Source organism: Bombina bombina, chromosome 5, assembly GCF_027579735.1.
Source record: "Bombina bombina isolate aBomBom1 chromosome 5, aBomBom1.pri, whole genome shotgun sequence".
NCBI classification, from domain to species: domain Eukaryota; kingdom Metazoa; phylum Chordata; class Amphibia; order Anura; family Bombinatoridae; genus Bombina; species Bombina bombina.
In genome coordinates, this window is record NC_069503.1 from 1,104,684,213 (window position 1) to 1,104,700,597 (window position 16,385).

Here is a 16,385-nt window from a genome sequence, read left to right on the forward strand (position 1 = left end):
TTGTAATATTGCTCTGATATCCTGCCATTTATTATTATATACTGAGATAAATCTAATCATATTTTCAGTATCATTCTCTTTGTCTTTATACAATAGTTTATCTCTCTCATTTTTTATTGCCACTGAATATGCTTGTTGGAGGCAGTTTGGCGATAGCCCCTCGCTCTAAATCTACTCCTTAGTTGCTTAGCTTCTAATTTGAACATATCTTGTTCTGTGCAATTTCTCCTATGTCTTAGATACTGTCCTTTTAGGGATGTTTTTAATCAGGGAGGGTGGATGGTGGCTATCAGCCATCAAAATATTGCCTGCTGTCTTTTTTTTCTGTATGTATTGGTGACAATTTTATCCCCTTGTACAGAAATTTTTAGATCCAGAAATGTTATTTCAGTCATACTATTTCTCTTGTAAGGTGTATCCAGTCCACGGATCATCCATTGCTTGTGGGATATTCTCCTTCCCAACAGGAAGCTGCAAGAGGATCACCCACAGCAGAGCTGTCTATATAGCTCCACCCCTAACTGCCACTACCAGTCATTCTTTTGCAGCTCTCGACACGATAGGAAGTAGCTAGAGAGATGTGGTGAATTTATGTAGTTTATCTTCAATCAAAAGTTTATTATTTTCAAATGGTACCTGAGTTGTACTGTTTTAGCCTCAGGCAGAAAGTTGAAAAAGAGTCTGCCTGTGGTCTTTGATGATCTTAGCAGGTTGTAACTAAGATCCATTGCTGTTCTCACACATAACTGAAGAGATAAGGTAACTTCAGCTGGGGGAATGGCGTGCAGGGTCTCCTGCTATGAGGTATATGCAGTTTAAAAATGCTGACAATACTGGATTTATTTAAGGTAAGCCTGATTACAGTGATTTAATAACGACTAGTATCATGCTTGCTTTAAAGGGTAATATTCTTATTACTTTCTCACATTACTGAAACATAAAACGTTTGCTGGAAGTGTTAAAACGTTTTTTCTTCTGTTAAGTGTGATCAGTCCACGGGTCATCATTACTTCTGGGATATTACTCCTCCCCAACAGGAAGTGCAAGAGGATTCACCCAGCAGAGCTGCATATAGCTCCTCCCCTCTACGTCACTCCCAGTCATTCTCTTGCACCCAACGACTAGATAGGATGTGTGAGAGGACTATGGTGATTATACTTAGTTTTATATCTTCAATCAAAAGTTTGTTATTTTAAAATAGCACCGGAGTGTGTTATTATCTCTCTGGCAGAGTTTGAAGAAGAATCTACCAGAGTTTTTGTTATGATTTTAGCCGGAGTAGTTAAGATCATATTGCTGTTTCTCGGCCATCTGAGGAGAGGTAAACTTCAGATCAGGGGACAGCGGGCAGACGAATCTGCATAGAGGTATGTAGCAGTTTTTATTTTCTGACAATGGAATTGATGAGAAAATCCTGCCATACCGATATGTCATGTATGTATACTTTACACTTCAGTATTCTGGGGAATGGTACTTCACTAGAATTACACTGTAAGAAATACATAAAGCTGTTTAATAACTAGAGATTATGTTTAACGTTTTTGCTGGAATGTAAAATCGTTTTCATTTGCTGAGGTACTGAGTGAATAAATGTTTGGGCACTATTTTTCCACTTGGCAGTTGCTTAATCTGTTTTCTGACAGTTTCTGTTCTCCCTCACTGCTGTGTGTGAGGGGGAGGGGCCGTTTTTTGGCGCTTTTACTACGCATCAAATATTTCAGTCAGCAACTCATTGTATTCCCTGCATGATCCGGTTCATCTCTACAGAGCTCAGGGGTCTTCAAAGCTTATTTTGAGGGAGGTAATTTCTCTCAGCAGAGCTGTGAGAATTATAGTTTGACTGAGATAAAAAACGTTTATTCTGTAATTTGTTTCCTGCTTTCAGAATTTGTTATCTTTGCTAATGGGATTAAACCTTTGCTAAAGTTGTGTTGTTTACAAGGATTGAGGCTATAACTGTTTCAATTTATTAATTTTCAACTGTCATAGATCTTCTGTGCTTCTTAAAGGCACAGTACGTTTTAATATTATTCTAATTGAATTGTATTTCCAAGTTGCAAGTTTATTTGCTAGTGTGTTAAACATGTCTGATTCAGAGGATGATACCTGTGTCATTTGTTGCAATGCCAAAGTGGAGCCCAATAGAAATTTATGTACTAACTGTATTGATGCTACTTTAAATAAAAATCAATCTGTACATATTGAACAAATTTCACCAAACAACGAGGGGAGAGTTATGCCGACTAACTCGCCTCACGTGTCAGTACCTACATCTCCCGCTCAGAGGGAGGTGCGTGATATTGTAGCGCCGAGTACATCTGGGCGGCCATTACAAATCACATTACAGGATATGGCTACTGTTATGACTGAGGTTTTGGCTAAATTACCAGAACTAAGAGGTAAGCGTGATCACTCTGGGGTGAGAACAGAGTGCGCTGATAATATTAGGGCCATGTCAGACACTGCGTCACAGGTGGCAGAACATGAGGACGGAGAACTTCATTCTGTGGGTGACGGTTCTGATCCAAACAGACTGGATTCAGATATTTCAAATTTTAAATTTAAACTGGAAAACCTCCGCGTATTACTAGGGGAGGTGTTAGCGGCTCTGAATGATTGTAACACAGTTGCAATACCAGAGAAGATGTGTAGGTTGGATAAATATTTTGCGGTACCGACGAGTACTGAGGTTTTTCCTATACCTAAGAGACTTACTGAAATTGTTACTAAGGAGTGGGATAGACCCGGTGTGCCGTTCTCACCCCCTCCGATATTTAGAAAAATGTTTCCAATAGACGCCACCACAAGGGACTTATGGCAAACGGTCCCTAAGGTGGAGGGAGCAGTTTCTACCTTAGCTAAGCGTACCACTATCCCGGTGGAGGATAGCTGTGCTTTTTCAGATCCAATGGATAAAAAGTTAGAGGGTTACCTTAAGAAAATGTTTGTTCAACAAGGTTTTATATTGCAACCCCTTGTATGCATTGCGCCGATCACGGCTGCAGCGGCATTCTGGATTGAGTCTCTGGAAGAGAACATTGGTTCAGTTACTCTGGACGACATTACGGACAGGCTTAGAGTCCTTAAACTAGCTAATTCATTCATTTAGTAGGCCGTAGTACATCTTACTAAACTTACGGCGAAGAATTCAGGATTCGCCATTCAGGCACGCAGGGCGCTGTGGCTAAAATCCTGGTCAGCTGATGTTACTTCTAAGTCTAAATTGCTTAATATACCTTTCAAAGGGCAGACCTTATTCGGGCCCGGGTTGAAAGAGATTATCGCTGACATTACAGGAGGTAAAGGCCATGCCCTGCCTCAGGACAAAGCCAAGACTAGACAGTCTAATTTTCGTTCCTTTCGTAATTTCAAAGCAGGAGCAGCATCAACTCCCTCTGCACCAAAACAGGAAGGAGCTGTTGCTCGCTACAGACAAGGCTGGAAACCTAACCAGTCCTGGAACAAGGGCAAGCAGACTAGGAAACCTGCTGCTGCCCCTAAAACAGCATGAATTGAGGGCCCCCGATCCGGGATCGGATCTAGTGGGGGGCAGACTTTCTCTCTTCGCCCAGGCTTGGGCAAGAGATGTTCAGGATCCCTGGGCGTTAGAGATAATATCTCAGGGATACCTTCTGGACTTCAAATACTCTCCTCCAAGAGAGAGATTTCATCTGTCAAGATTGTCAACAATCCAGACAAAGAAAGAGGCGTTTCTACGCTGCGTACAAGAGCTCTTGTTAATGGGAGTAATCCATCCAGTTCCACGATCGGAACAGGGACAGGGGTTTTACTCAAATCTGTTTGTGGTTCCCAAAAAAGAGGGAACTTTCAGACCAATCCTGGACTTAAAGATCCTAAACAAATTCCTAAGAGTTCCATCGTTCAAGATGGAGACTATTCGGACAATTTTACCTATGATCCAAGAGGGTCTGTACATGACCACTGTAGATTTAAAAGATGCTTACCTTCACATACCGATTCACAAAGATCATTATCGGTACCTAAGGTTTGCCTTCCTAGACAGGCATTACCAGTTTGTGGCTCTTCCATTCGGATTAGCTACAGCTCCAAGAATCTTCACAAAGGTTCTGGGTGCTCTTCTGGCGGTACTAAGACCGCGGGGAATCTCGGTAGCTCCATACCTAGACGACATTCTGATACAAGCTTCAAGCTTTCAAACTGCCAAGTCTCATACAGAGTTAGTGCTGGCATTTCTAAGGTCACATGGATGGAAGGTGAACGAAAAGAAAAGTTCACTCGTTCCACTCACAAGAGTTCCCTTCCTGGGGACTCTTATAGATTCTGTAGAAATGAAGATTTACCTGACAGAGGACAGGCTAACAAGACTTCAAAGTGCTTGCCGCACCCTTCATTCCATTCAACACCCGTCAGTGGCTCAATGCATGGAGGTAATCGGCTTAATGGTAGCGGCAATGGACATAGTACCCTTTGCACGCTTACACCTCAGACCACTGCAACTGTGCATGCTAAGTCAGTGGAATGGGGATTACTCAGATTTATCCCCTTCTCTGAATCTGGATCAAGAGACCAGAAATTCTCTTCTATGGTGGCTTTCTCGGCCACATCTGTCCAGGGGGATGCCATTCAGCAGACCAGACTGGACAATTGTAACAGACGCCAGCCTTCTAGGTTGGGGTGCCGTCTGGAATTCTCTGAAGGCTCAGGGACAATGGAGTCAGGAGGAGAGTCTCCTGCCAATAAACATTCTGGAATTGAGAGCAGTTCTCAATGCCCTCCTGGCTTGGCCCCAGTTGACAACTCGGGGGTTCATCAGGTTTCAGTCGGACAACATCACGACCGTAGCTTACATCAACCATCAGGGAGGGACAAGAAGCTCCCTAGCTATGATGGAAGTATCAAAGATAATTCGCTGGGCAGAGTCTCACTCTTGCCACCTGTCAGCAATCCACATCCCGGGAGTGGAGAACTGGGAGGCGGATTTCTTAAGTCGTCAGACTTTTCATCCGGGGGAGTGGGAACTTCATCCGGAGGTCTTTGCCCAAATACTTCGACGTTGGGGCAAACCAGAGATAGATCTCATGGCGTCTCGGCAGAACGCCAAGCTTCCTCGTTACGGGTCCAGATCCAGGGATCCAGGAGCAGTCCTGATAGATGCTCTGACAGCACCTTGGGACTTCAGGATGGCTTACGTGTTTCCACCCTTCCCGTTGCTTCCTCGATTGATTGCCAGAATCAAACAAGAGAGAGCATCAGTGATTCTAATAGCACCTGCGTGGCCACGCAGGACTTGGTATGCAGACCTGGTGGACATGTCATCCTGTCCACCTTGGTCTCTACCTCTGAAACAGGACCTTCTGATACAGGGTCCCTTCAAACATCAAAATCTAACTTCTCTGAAGCTGACTGCTTGGAAATTGAACGCTTGATTTTATCAAGACGTGGGTTTTCTGAGTCAGTTATTGATACCTTAATACAGGCTAGGAAGCCTGTTACCAGAAAGATTTACCATAAGATATGGCGTAAATACCTATATTGGTGTGAATCCAAAGGTTACTCTTGGAGTAAGGTTAGGATTCCTAGGATATTGTCTTTTCTACAAGAAGGTTTAGAAAAGGGTTTATCTGCTAGTTCATTAAAGGGACAGATCTCAGCTCTGTCCATTCTGTTACACAAACGTCTGTCAGAAGTTCCTGACGTCCAGGCTTTTTGTCAGGCTTTGGCCAGGATTAAGCCTGTGTTTAAAACTGTTGCTCCACCATGGAGTTTAAACCTTGTTCTTAATGTTTTACAGGGCGTTCCGTTTGAACCCCTTCATTCCATTGATATAAAGTTGTTATCTTGGAAAGTTCTATTTTTAATGGCTATTTCCTCGGCTCGAAGAGTCTCTGAATTATCAGCCTTACATTGTGATTCTCCTTATTTGATTTTTCATTCGGATAAGGTAGTCCTGCGTACTAAACCTGGGTTCTTACCTAAGGTAGTTACTAACAGGAATATCAATCAAGAGATTGTTGTTCCTTCTTTATGCCCAAATCCTTCTTCAAAGAAGGAACGTCTACTGCACAACCTGGATGTAGTCCGTGCTCTAAAATTTTACTTACAGGCAACTAAGGAATTTCGACAAACGTCTTCTCTGTTTGTCATTTACTCTGGGCAGAGGAGAGGTCAAAAAGCTTCCGCTACCTCTCTTTCTTTTTGGCTTCGTAGCATAATTCGTTTAGCTTATGAGACTGCTGGACAGCAGCCTCCTGAAAGAATTACAGCTCATTCTACTAGAGCTGTGGCTTCCACTTGGGCCTTCAAGAATGAGGCCTCTGTTGAACAGATTTGCAAGGCTGCAACTTGGTCTTCGCTTCATACTTTTTCCAAATTTTACAAATTTGACACTTTTGCTTCATCGGAGGCTATTTTTGGGAGAAAGGTTCTTCAGGCAGTGGTTCCTTCTGTATAAAGAGCCTGCCTATCCCTCCCGTCATCCGTGTACTTTTGCTTTGGTATTGGTATCCCAGAAGTAATGATGACCCGTGGACTGATCACACTTAACAGAAGAAAACATAATTTATGCTTACCTGATAAATTCCTTTCTTCTGTAGTGTGATCAGTCCACGGCCCGCCCTGTTTTTAAGGCAGGTAAATATTTTTTAATTTATACTCCAGTCACCACTTCACCCTTGGCTTTTCCTTTCTCGTTGGTCCTTGGTCGAATGACTGGGAGTGACGTAGAGGGGAGGAGCTATATGCAGCTCTGCTGGGTGAATCCTCTTGCACTTCCTGTTGGGGAGGAGTAATATCCCAGAAGTAATGATGACCCGTGGACTGATCACACTACAGAAGAAAGGAATTTATCAGGTAAGCATAAATTATGTTTTTCTACATATTGGTGATAAAACTTTATTGGGGCCCAGTTTTTTCCACATGGCTGGCTAGATTTTGCCTAGGGATAGTTTTTTATGGCCCTCTCACTGTGAGTACAGGTTGGGAGGGGCCTAATTTCAGGCCTAAATCGTGCAGTAGTTTTTGCAGCTTGAGACATCCAGTTTCCCTGAAGAAGTCCCCTGAACACTTAGAGCCTCTACAAAGGGTTTTTGTGCCTTCAAAAGTCATTGTATGTGCAGGTAGGGCCACAGCAGAGCTGTGGCAGTTTGTTGTGACTGTTAAACGTTTATATGTTTTTTTTTATCCGGTTTTGAAACTAAGGGGTTAATCATCCATTTGCAAGTGGGTGCAATGCTCTGTTAGTCTATTATACACACTGTAAAAATTTCGTAAGATTTACTGCTTTTTATCACTGTTTTTCAATTTCTGAAAAATTGTTTCTCTTAAAGGCACTGTACAGTTTTTATTTTTTGCTTGTTTACATTTATCAAAGTGTTTTCTAAGCTTGCTGGTCTCATTGCTAGTCTGTTTAAACATGTCTGACATAGAGGAAACTCCTTGTTCATTATGTTTAGAAGCCATTGTGGAACCCCCTCTTAGAATGTGTACCAAATGTACTGATTTTACTTTAATTTATAAAGATCATATTCTGTCTTTAAAAGCTTTATCACCAGAGGAAACTTACAAGGGGGAAGTTATGCCGACTAACTCGCCCCACGTGTCAGAACCTTTGGCTCCCGCTCAAGGGACTCCCGCTCAAGTGGCGCCAAGTACATCTAGCGCGCCCATGGCGTTTACTTTACAAGACATGGCGGCAGTTATGGATCATACCCTTACAGCAGTATTGTCCAAACTACCAGGGTTACAAGGAAAGCGAGACAGCTCTGGGACTAGAAAAAATACAGAGCTCTCTGACGCTTTAGTAGCTATGTCTGATATCCCCTCACAATATGCAGAAGCTGAGGCAGGAGAGCTTCTTTCTGTGGGTGATTTTTCTGACTCAGGGAAGATGCTTCAACCTGATTCGGATATGTCAACATTTAAATTTAAGCTTGAACACCTCCGCGTGTTGCTCAGGGAGGTTTTAGCTACTCTGGATGACACCGACACCATTATAGTGCGAGAGAAATTGTGTAGATTGGATAAATACTATGCAGTGCCTGTTTACACTGATGTTTTTCCAATACCTAAAAGGTTTTCAGAAATTATTTCTAACGAATGGGATAGACCAGGTGTACCGTTCTCTCCCCCTCCTATTTTTAAGAAAATGTTTCCAATAGATGCCGCTACGCTGGACTTATGGCAAACGGTCCCTAAGGTGGAGGGAGCAGTTTCTACCCTAGCTAAGCATACAACTATTCCCGTCAAGGACAGTTGTGCTTTTCTAGATCCAATGGATAAAGTTAGAGGGTTACCTTAAGAAAATGTTTATTCAACAAGGTTTTATTCTCCAGCCTCTTGCATGCATTGCCCCGGTCACTGCTGCTGCGGCCTTCTGGTTTGAGTCTCTGGAAGAGGCCTTACAGGTAGAAACTCCATTGGATGATATACTTGACAAGCTTAAAGTGCTTAAGCTGGTCAATTCATTTGTTTCTGATGCCGTTGTTCATTTAACCAAACTAACGGCTAAGAACTCAGGTTTTGCTATACAGGCGCGTAGGGCGCTATGGCTTAAATCCTGGTCAGCTGACGTTACTTCAAAGTCTAAGCTTCTCAACATTCCCTTCAAGGGGCAGACCCTATTCGGGCCTGGACTGAAGGAGATCATTTCTGATATTACTGGAGGAAAAGGTCATGCCCTTCCTCAGGATAGGTTTAATAAATTAAGGACCAAACAAACTAATTTTCGTGCCTTTCGAAACTTTAAGACGAGCGCGGCATCAACTCTCTCTAATGCAAAACAAGAGGGAAATTTTGCCTCCAAGCTGGTCTGGAGACCTTACCAGGCCTGGAACAAAGGTTAGCATGCCAAGAAGCCTGCTGCTGCCTCTAAGACAGCATGAAAGATCAGCCCCCGATCCGGTAACGGATCTAGTATGGGGCAGACTTTCTCTCTTCGCCCAGGCTTGGGCAAGAGATGTCCAGGATCCCTGGGCGTTGGAAATTGTGTCCCAGGTATATCTTCTGGACTTCAAAGCTTCTTCCCCAAAAGGAAGATTTCACCTCTCACAATTACCTGCAGACCAGATAAAGAGAGAGGCATTCTTACATTGTGTTCAAGACCTCCTAGTTATGGGAGTGATCCACCCAGTTCCAAAGGAGGAACAGGGGCAAGGCTTCTATTCAAATCTCTTTGTGGTTCCCAAGAAAGAGGGAACCTTCAGAACAATCTTAGATCTCAAGATCCTAAACAAATTTCTCAGGGTCCCATCTTTCAAGATGGAGACTATTCGAACCATCCTACCTATGATCCAGGAGGGTCAATACATGACTACCGTGGACTTAAAGGATGCTTAATTTCACATTCCGATACACAAAGATCATCGTCGGTTTCTCAGGTTCGCCTTCCTAGACAGGCATTACCAGTTTGTGGCTCTTCCCTTTGGGTAAGCTACGGCACCAAGAATCTTTACGAAGGTTCTGGGGTCACTTCTGGCGGTCCTAAGGCCGCGGGGCATAGCAGTAGCCCCTTACTTAGACGACATTCTGATACAGGCGTCGAATTTCCAAATTGCCAAGTCCCATACGGACATTGTTCTGGAATTCCTGAAGTCTCATGGGTGGAAAGTGAACGAAGGAAGAGTTCTCTATCCCGTCACACAAGAGTTTCCTTCCAGGGGACAGAGGACAGGTTGTCAAAACTTCTAAATTCCTGCCGTGTTCTTTATTATACTTCTTGCCCTTCGGTGGCTCAGTGTATGGAAGTAATCGGCTTAATGGTAGCGGCAATGGACATATTTCCGTTTGCCTGCCTACATCTCAGACCGCTGCAACTCTGCATGCTCAGTCAGTGGAATGGGGATTACAGATTTGTCCCCTCTACTAAATCTGGATCAAGAGACCAGGGATTCTCTTCTCTGGTGGCTATCTCGGATCCATCTGTCCAAAGGTATGACCTTCCGCAGGCCAGATTGGACAATAGTAACAACAGATGCCAGCCTTCTGGAACTCTCTGAAGGCTCAGGGGTCGTGGACTCAGGAGGAGGCACTCCTTCCAATAAACATTCTGGAACTAAGAGCGATATTCAATGCTCTTCAGGCTTGGCCTCAGCTAGCGGCAGTGAGGTTCATCAGATTTCAGTCAGACAACATCACGACTGTAGCTTACATCAACCATCAAGGGGGAACAAGGAGTTCCCTAGTGATGTTGGAGGTTTTAAAGATAATTCAATGGGCAGAGATTCACTTTTACCATCTATCAGCTATCCATATCCCAGGAGTAGAGAACTGGGAGGCAGATTTTCTAAGTCGACAGACTTTTCATCCGGGGGAGTGGGAGCTCCATCCGGAGGTGTTTGCACAGTTGATTCAACGTTGGGGCAAACCAGAACTGGATCTCATGGCGTCTCGCCAGAACGCCAAGCTTCCTTGTTACGGATCCAGGTCCAGGGATCCCAAGGCAGCGCTGATAGATGCTCTAGCAGCGCCTTGGTCCTTCAACCTGGCTTATGTGTTTCCACTGTTTCCTCTGCTCCCTCGTCTGATTGCCAAGATCAAACAGGAGAGAGCATCGGTAATTTTGATAGCACCTGCGTGGCCACGCAGGACTTGGTATGCAGATTTGGTGGACATGTCATCCTTTCCACCATGGACTCTGCCTCTGAGGCAGGACCACCTACTTCAGGGTCCTTTCAACCATCCAAATCAATCTCCAAGCAGTCAGCCGCAGAGAAATTAGAACGCTTGATTTTATCAAAGCGTGGTTCCTCCGAGTCGGTCATTGATACCTTAATACAGACGCGAAAGCCTGTCACCAGGAAAATCTATCATAAGATATGGTGCAAATATCTTCATTGGTGTGAATCCAAGGGTTACTCATGGAGTAAGGTCAGGATTCCTAGGATATTATTTTTTCTCCAAGAAGGATTAGAGAAGGGTTTGTCAGCTAGTTCCTTAAAGGGACAGATTTCTGCTCTGTCTATTCTTTTGCACAAACGTCTGGCTGAGTTTCCAGACGTGCAGGCGTTTTGATGGGCTTTAGTCAGAATCAAGCCTTAGTTTAAACCTGTTGCTCCGCCTTGGAGTTTAAATTTAGTTCTTAAGGTTCTACAAGGGGTTCCGTTTGAACCTTTGCATTCCATAGATATTAAGCTCTTATCCTGGAACGTTCTGTTTTTAGTAGCTATCTCCTAGGCTCGAAGAGTTTTGGAGTTATCTGCTTTACAATGTGATTCCCCTTATCTAATTTTTCATGCAGATAAGGTAGTGTTACGTACCAAACCTGGTTTTTTACCTAAGGCGGTATCTAATAAAAATATCAATCAGGAGATTGTTGTACAGTCACTGTGTCCTAATCCTTCAAAGAAGGAACGTCTTTACACAATCTTGATGTCGTTCGTGCTTTAAAGTTTTATTTACAAGCTACTAAAGATTTTCGTCAAACATCTGCATTTTTTGTTGTCTACTCTGGACAGAGGAGAGGCCAAAAGGCTTCGGCAACCTCTTTCTTTTGGCTAAGGAGTATAATACGCTTAGCTTATGAGACTGCTGGCCAGCAGCCTCCTGAATGGATTACAGCTCATTTTACTAGAGCGGTAGCTTCCACATGGGTTTTTAAAATTTGATACTTTTGCTTCTTCGGAGGCTATTTTTGGGAGAAAGGTCTTGCAGGCAGTGGTGCCTTCTGTTTAAGCGCCTGCCTTGTCCCTCCCTTCATCCGTGTCCTAAAGCTTTGCTATTGGTATCCCACAAGTAATGGATGATCCGTGGACTGGATACACCTTACAAGAGAAAACATAATTTATGCTTACTTGATAAATTTCTCTTGTGGTGTATCCAGTCCACGGCCCGCCCTGTCATTTTAAGGCAGGTGTTTTTTATTTTTAAACTATAGTCACCACTGCACCCTATAGTTTCTCCTTTCTCTTGCTTGTCTTCGGTCGGGAAGTTAGGGGAGGAGCTATATAGACAGCTCTGCAGTGGGTGATCCTCTTGCAGCTTCCTGTTGGGAAGGAGAATATCCCACAAGTAATGGATGATCCGTGGACTGGATACACCACAAGAGAAATAAATTTATCAGGTAAGCATAAATTATGTTTTTTCATATGTAAATTTTAGATTAAAGGTATTGATATTTAATTCCTTTATGAAATCATGCAAAAAATGAATAGTACCTGACCAGAATAACAGAACGTCTATGAAGCGATGCCAAAGTTTAATGTTTTCGCTCTGGCATCCCCCATAACCGACATCTTTCTCCCAATTGCCAAAATATAGGCAAGCATTTGCCCCTAACCTGTTGATAAAATCTGCCATCAAACGTGAAATAATTGTGTTCCAATACATATCTCAATAATTTACTCACAAATTCAGTGTTTTGAGAATAACTGTCCTTAAGTCCCCAAAACTGCCTCAAACAAGCATATTCAGTGGCAATCAAGTGATAGAGATAAACTATTGTATAAAGACAAAGAGAATGATACTGAAAATATTAGATTTATCTCAGTATCTAATAATAAATGGCAGGATATCAGAACAATATTACAAAAACATTGGCCAGTTCTTACAATTGATAAATACATAATGGTTTGTTGGAAATAGACCCCTAATGTCAGCACAGATGTCCCCCAATCTAAAAGATAGTCTTGTTCATAGTCACTTTACAAATATAGGAAAAAACGATTGGTTACAAAAATACAATGACAGAGAGGGTAACATCAGATGCAAAAGATGCTCTGTTTGTACTAATATGCAACAAGGAAGATTTTTTTGTGGATATGTTTGGAAAGAGTTTTAAAATTACAGGCAAAATTAACTGTAGAAGTGAGGGAGTAATTGATTTAGTCTTCTGTAATTGCCCCATGTATTACATTGGGAAAACCCATAGGGAATTAAAGGAACGGATCAAAGAACATAAAAGGAACATCTCAAATGAAATTAAAACTAGTAGTGTAGACAGACATTTAATTTTTTTTTCATGAGTCATGAGGAAGCTTTAAGGTTTTTGCCCTTAGAAAAAGTGGATTTGTCCATAAGATGGGGCAATCTTGATAAATTACTTCTGCAGAAAAAGTGCAAGTGTATCTTTGATCTGAAAGCCCTAAAACCTTATAGACTAAATGAAGAAATAAATTATGCGCCGTTTCTTTAAATGCATAGAATTACTATCAAAAGTTTCTAAATAAAATTATCCCATATCATGTTCAGCTTCACTATAAGAGAAGCTTATTTTTCTTTAATAATTTTAAGTGAATTGTTATCATTTATTTCATTAACTAAATACAAAATGTCATATCATTCTTGAAATGGTTAAATAAGGATACATATGACTTGATTAAATATCAAAGTGAAGTATGTTGTAATCATTAATCAAATTGATCAGATAGGAATGAAATACTTTATAAATATTTTGTTAGAATTGTTATCCTAAATGCACAGAATTCTCGATGTATCGTTATGTGAGGAAACATAATTGTTACGATTGGATACTAAGATACTATTATTTCACCCATATGGGCGGAGTAACATAATGGCTTAAAAGTCGGATATCTGACAAATCGAAATTAAGCCGGATGAAGCCCTGAAATCATACACCAATGAGGGTAAAACTTGCGTTGCTAGCAGAAATCAATTTGTGTGAGGGTTACAGCTGTACCCTCTTCTCGTCCACCGGATACACAGAAGGGGTTGAGACATAGGCACGCTCACGGAGGGGAACTTCATAGGACTTCGGAGACTACAGGAGAAACAGATGGCGTTGCCACGGCTTTTTCTGATGTGGATATAGAGGAAAACCATCAAGACTAACTACAATCAAGGTAGGCGCAGGATAAACAAACTGCGTTTATAAGGCTTATAACAGAGATGTATTTGATTACCTGGTGAGGTAGGCGTTCCTATGACGTACGGCCGCAATACCTTGGGGATATTAAGAATCACTCCGTATATCAATATATCCACTTGTGATCTACTCCTGTATGAACTCAGTCCTTGTATATAACTTTTATTTACAACCCGTGAGTGACTAGCCTTGGAACTTTCTCCCTCTTTGGAAAAAGACCTTTTAACATTGCCTGACCAACAGAGACTATTAACTACGTGTTGAATGCACATGTTGCTTATATTTTGAACGGGACTCTTTGGCAATATAGCTCCATTATCTGAAGATATTTAACTTCTATAAGTGGGCCAACGTTCGTACATTTTATCTGTGTAATCTTAGGTGGAAATAAACTATCACTTAGTATATAACTCTAACCTATTTTAAGGCTTTATGATAATTAAGTTTCTTCTGTGTGTTATAATTGGATGCTTCATGCAAGCGGTTTACTTCTATTGTACTAGTCAGTTAAGAGGCATCCATAGACTCTGGTGCTGGATAAAGGGAACTTTGGTGTAGGTCTGGTTTGGGTCCACGTGTGTATATGTATGTGTGTGTGTGTGTGTATATATATATATATATATACACACATACACACACACACATTTTATTACTATTAAATGTTTTTTTTTTTTTTTGTTTTTTCTGGCAAATTTTAAAGTTAATTCCATTTTCTCTTTCACTGTATAAAGTGAGAGCCATCAGCCAATTACAAAATGCATTAACGTATAAAAATAAATGGACACATGCTCAGTAAGTAAGTGTTGGTGCCTCAAAGTGTGCATATTTTGATAGTGGAATGAAATAGATTTTGTTTTTTTAAATTGTATTCTCTTTCTGAATTATTAAAGTTTAATTTTTACTTGTGCCTTTAAAGGGATAGTAAACCCTAAATTTTTCTTTTATGATTCAGATAGGACATACAATTTTAAACAACTTTCCAATTTAAAGGGACAGTATACACTCATTTTCATATAACTGCATGTAATAGACACTACTATAAAGAATAAGATGCACAAATACTGATATAAAAATCCAGCATAAAACTGTTTAAAAACTTACTTAGAAGCTGTCAGTTTGGCTCTGTTGAAAAGGTAGCTGGAAAGCCCACTGCAAGTGGCAAATAAGACACTCCCCTCCTCCCCCTTCTTTTGCATATGAAAAGACCCTTTACACAAACAGGAGCAAGCTGGAGAAGGTAGCTGACAGTATTCACATAAAACTTTGGGGCTTGGTTAGGAGTCTGAAAATCAGAGCAATGTTATTTAAAAATAAGTAAAACTATACATTTATTTTTAAAAAAAACGTTATGGGCTTTATAAGTAGATCATCTACAAAACATTTATGCAAAGAAAAAAATGAGTGTATAATGTCCCTTTAATTCTATTATCAAATTTTCTTCATTCTCTTGTTATCCATTGCTGAAGGGACAGCGTTGCACTACTGACAGAAAGCTGAAAATATCTATTTATCCAATCACAAGAGACAAATGTGCGCAGGCACCAATTAGGAGCAGCTCCCACTAGTGTATATGTGTGTATTTATTTTTTAGCAAGGGATTCTAAGAGAACGAAGTACATTTGAAAATAGAAGTGAATTTAAAATTGTCTTTAAAATGACATGCTCTATCTGAATCATGCAAGTTTAATTTTGACTTTCCTATCCCTTTAACAGAATAATATGTTTGACTCGTTTCAGACGAATTGCTTTCATTCATGAGCTTTTTTTCCCTCCCTCCCCCAGGTATACACCTGTGGGTCGATCATTCTTTACTGCTTCTGAAGGATGTGCTAATCCTCTTGGTGGGGGTAGAGAAGTTTGGTTTGGTTTCCATCAGTCTGTTCGACCATCATTATGGAAAATGATGCTCAACATAGATGGTAAGTTCTTTTTAAGATGCATATAATTTTAGATGTAAATTGTTTGAGTGTAATTGATGAAGTGTGTATTTATGTGCAAGGGAATTGGAAAAAGAAAATAGCTCAAACCAACATGTATGTTCTTAATTAAATATTTAAAAGTCTGGAAAATCCTACATGGAGATGATGAAAAGTTTTTTTTATATCCTGCTGTACAGCAACCTGCTTTTAATTAATGTGCTTTTTTCCCATTTAAACACTTTCTGAAATACTCTCTCTTCCTCTCTCTCTATGATCAAACAAATGGTGTGTATCATGTTGCTTTGAATGTCAGCTCTTTCATGTCCAGTTGCCCTGCTTTCACAGTTGAACATAAAGATTGAATGCTGTACATGGAATGCGATCGTCCTTGCTCTTGCTTGGTCAGGATAGTTTATTTTTTTTTAGTTTTAGCAGAACAGAATAATTGTCTTCTGTCTCTGGGTCCCTTTTTTTTTCTTTTGCAAGATGAGTCCATAGGTGTCCATAACATGTGGTAAATATTTCCGGCCACTAGGAGGAGGTCATTAACACTCACAAGAGCTTTAATCCCTCCCACCACCTCTCCCCACTCAGTTTGTTTTTGGCGTCCGAGAAGAGAGGTGCTCTGCAAGCAAGATTTTATTTTCCATCTTATTTATTGGGAGCTC

At 41.2% G+C, this 16,385-nt stretch overlaps 1 protein-coding gene across 1 annotated transcript in view; it reads left to right on the forward strand.

Annotated features, from left to right (window-relative positions):
• Nucleotides 1–16,385, forward strand: part of AGO2 (argonaute RISC catalytic component 2) — a 598,276-nt gene that overhangs the window by 126,795 nt on the left and 455,096 nt on the right. Inside the window, exon 5 of the mRNA XM_053715953.1 lies at nucleotides 15,581–15,717. Coding sequence (XP_053571928.1) covers nucleotides 15,581–15,717 — 137 coding nt within the window. The remainder of the gene's footprint in view (nucleotides 1–15,580; nucleotides 15,718–16,385) is intronic.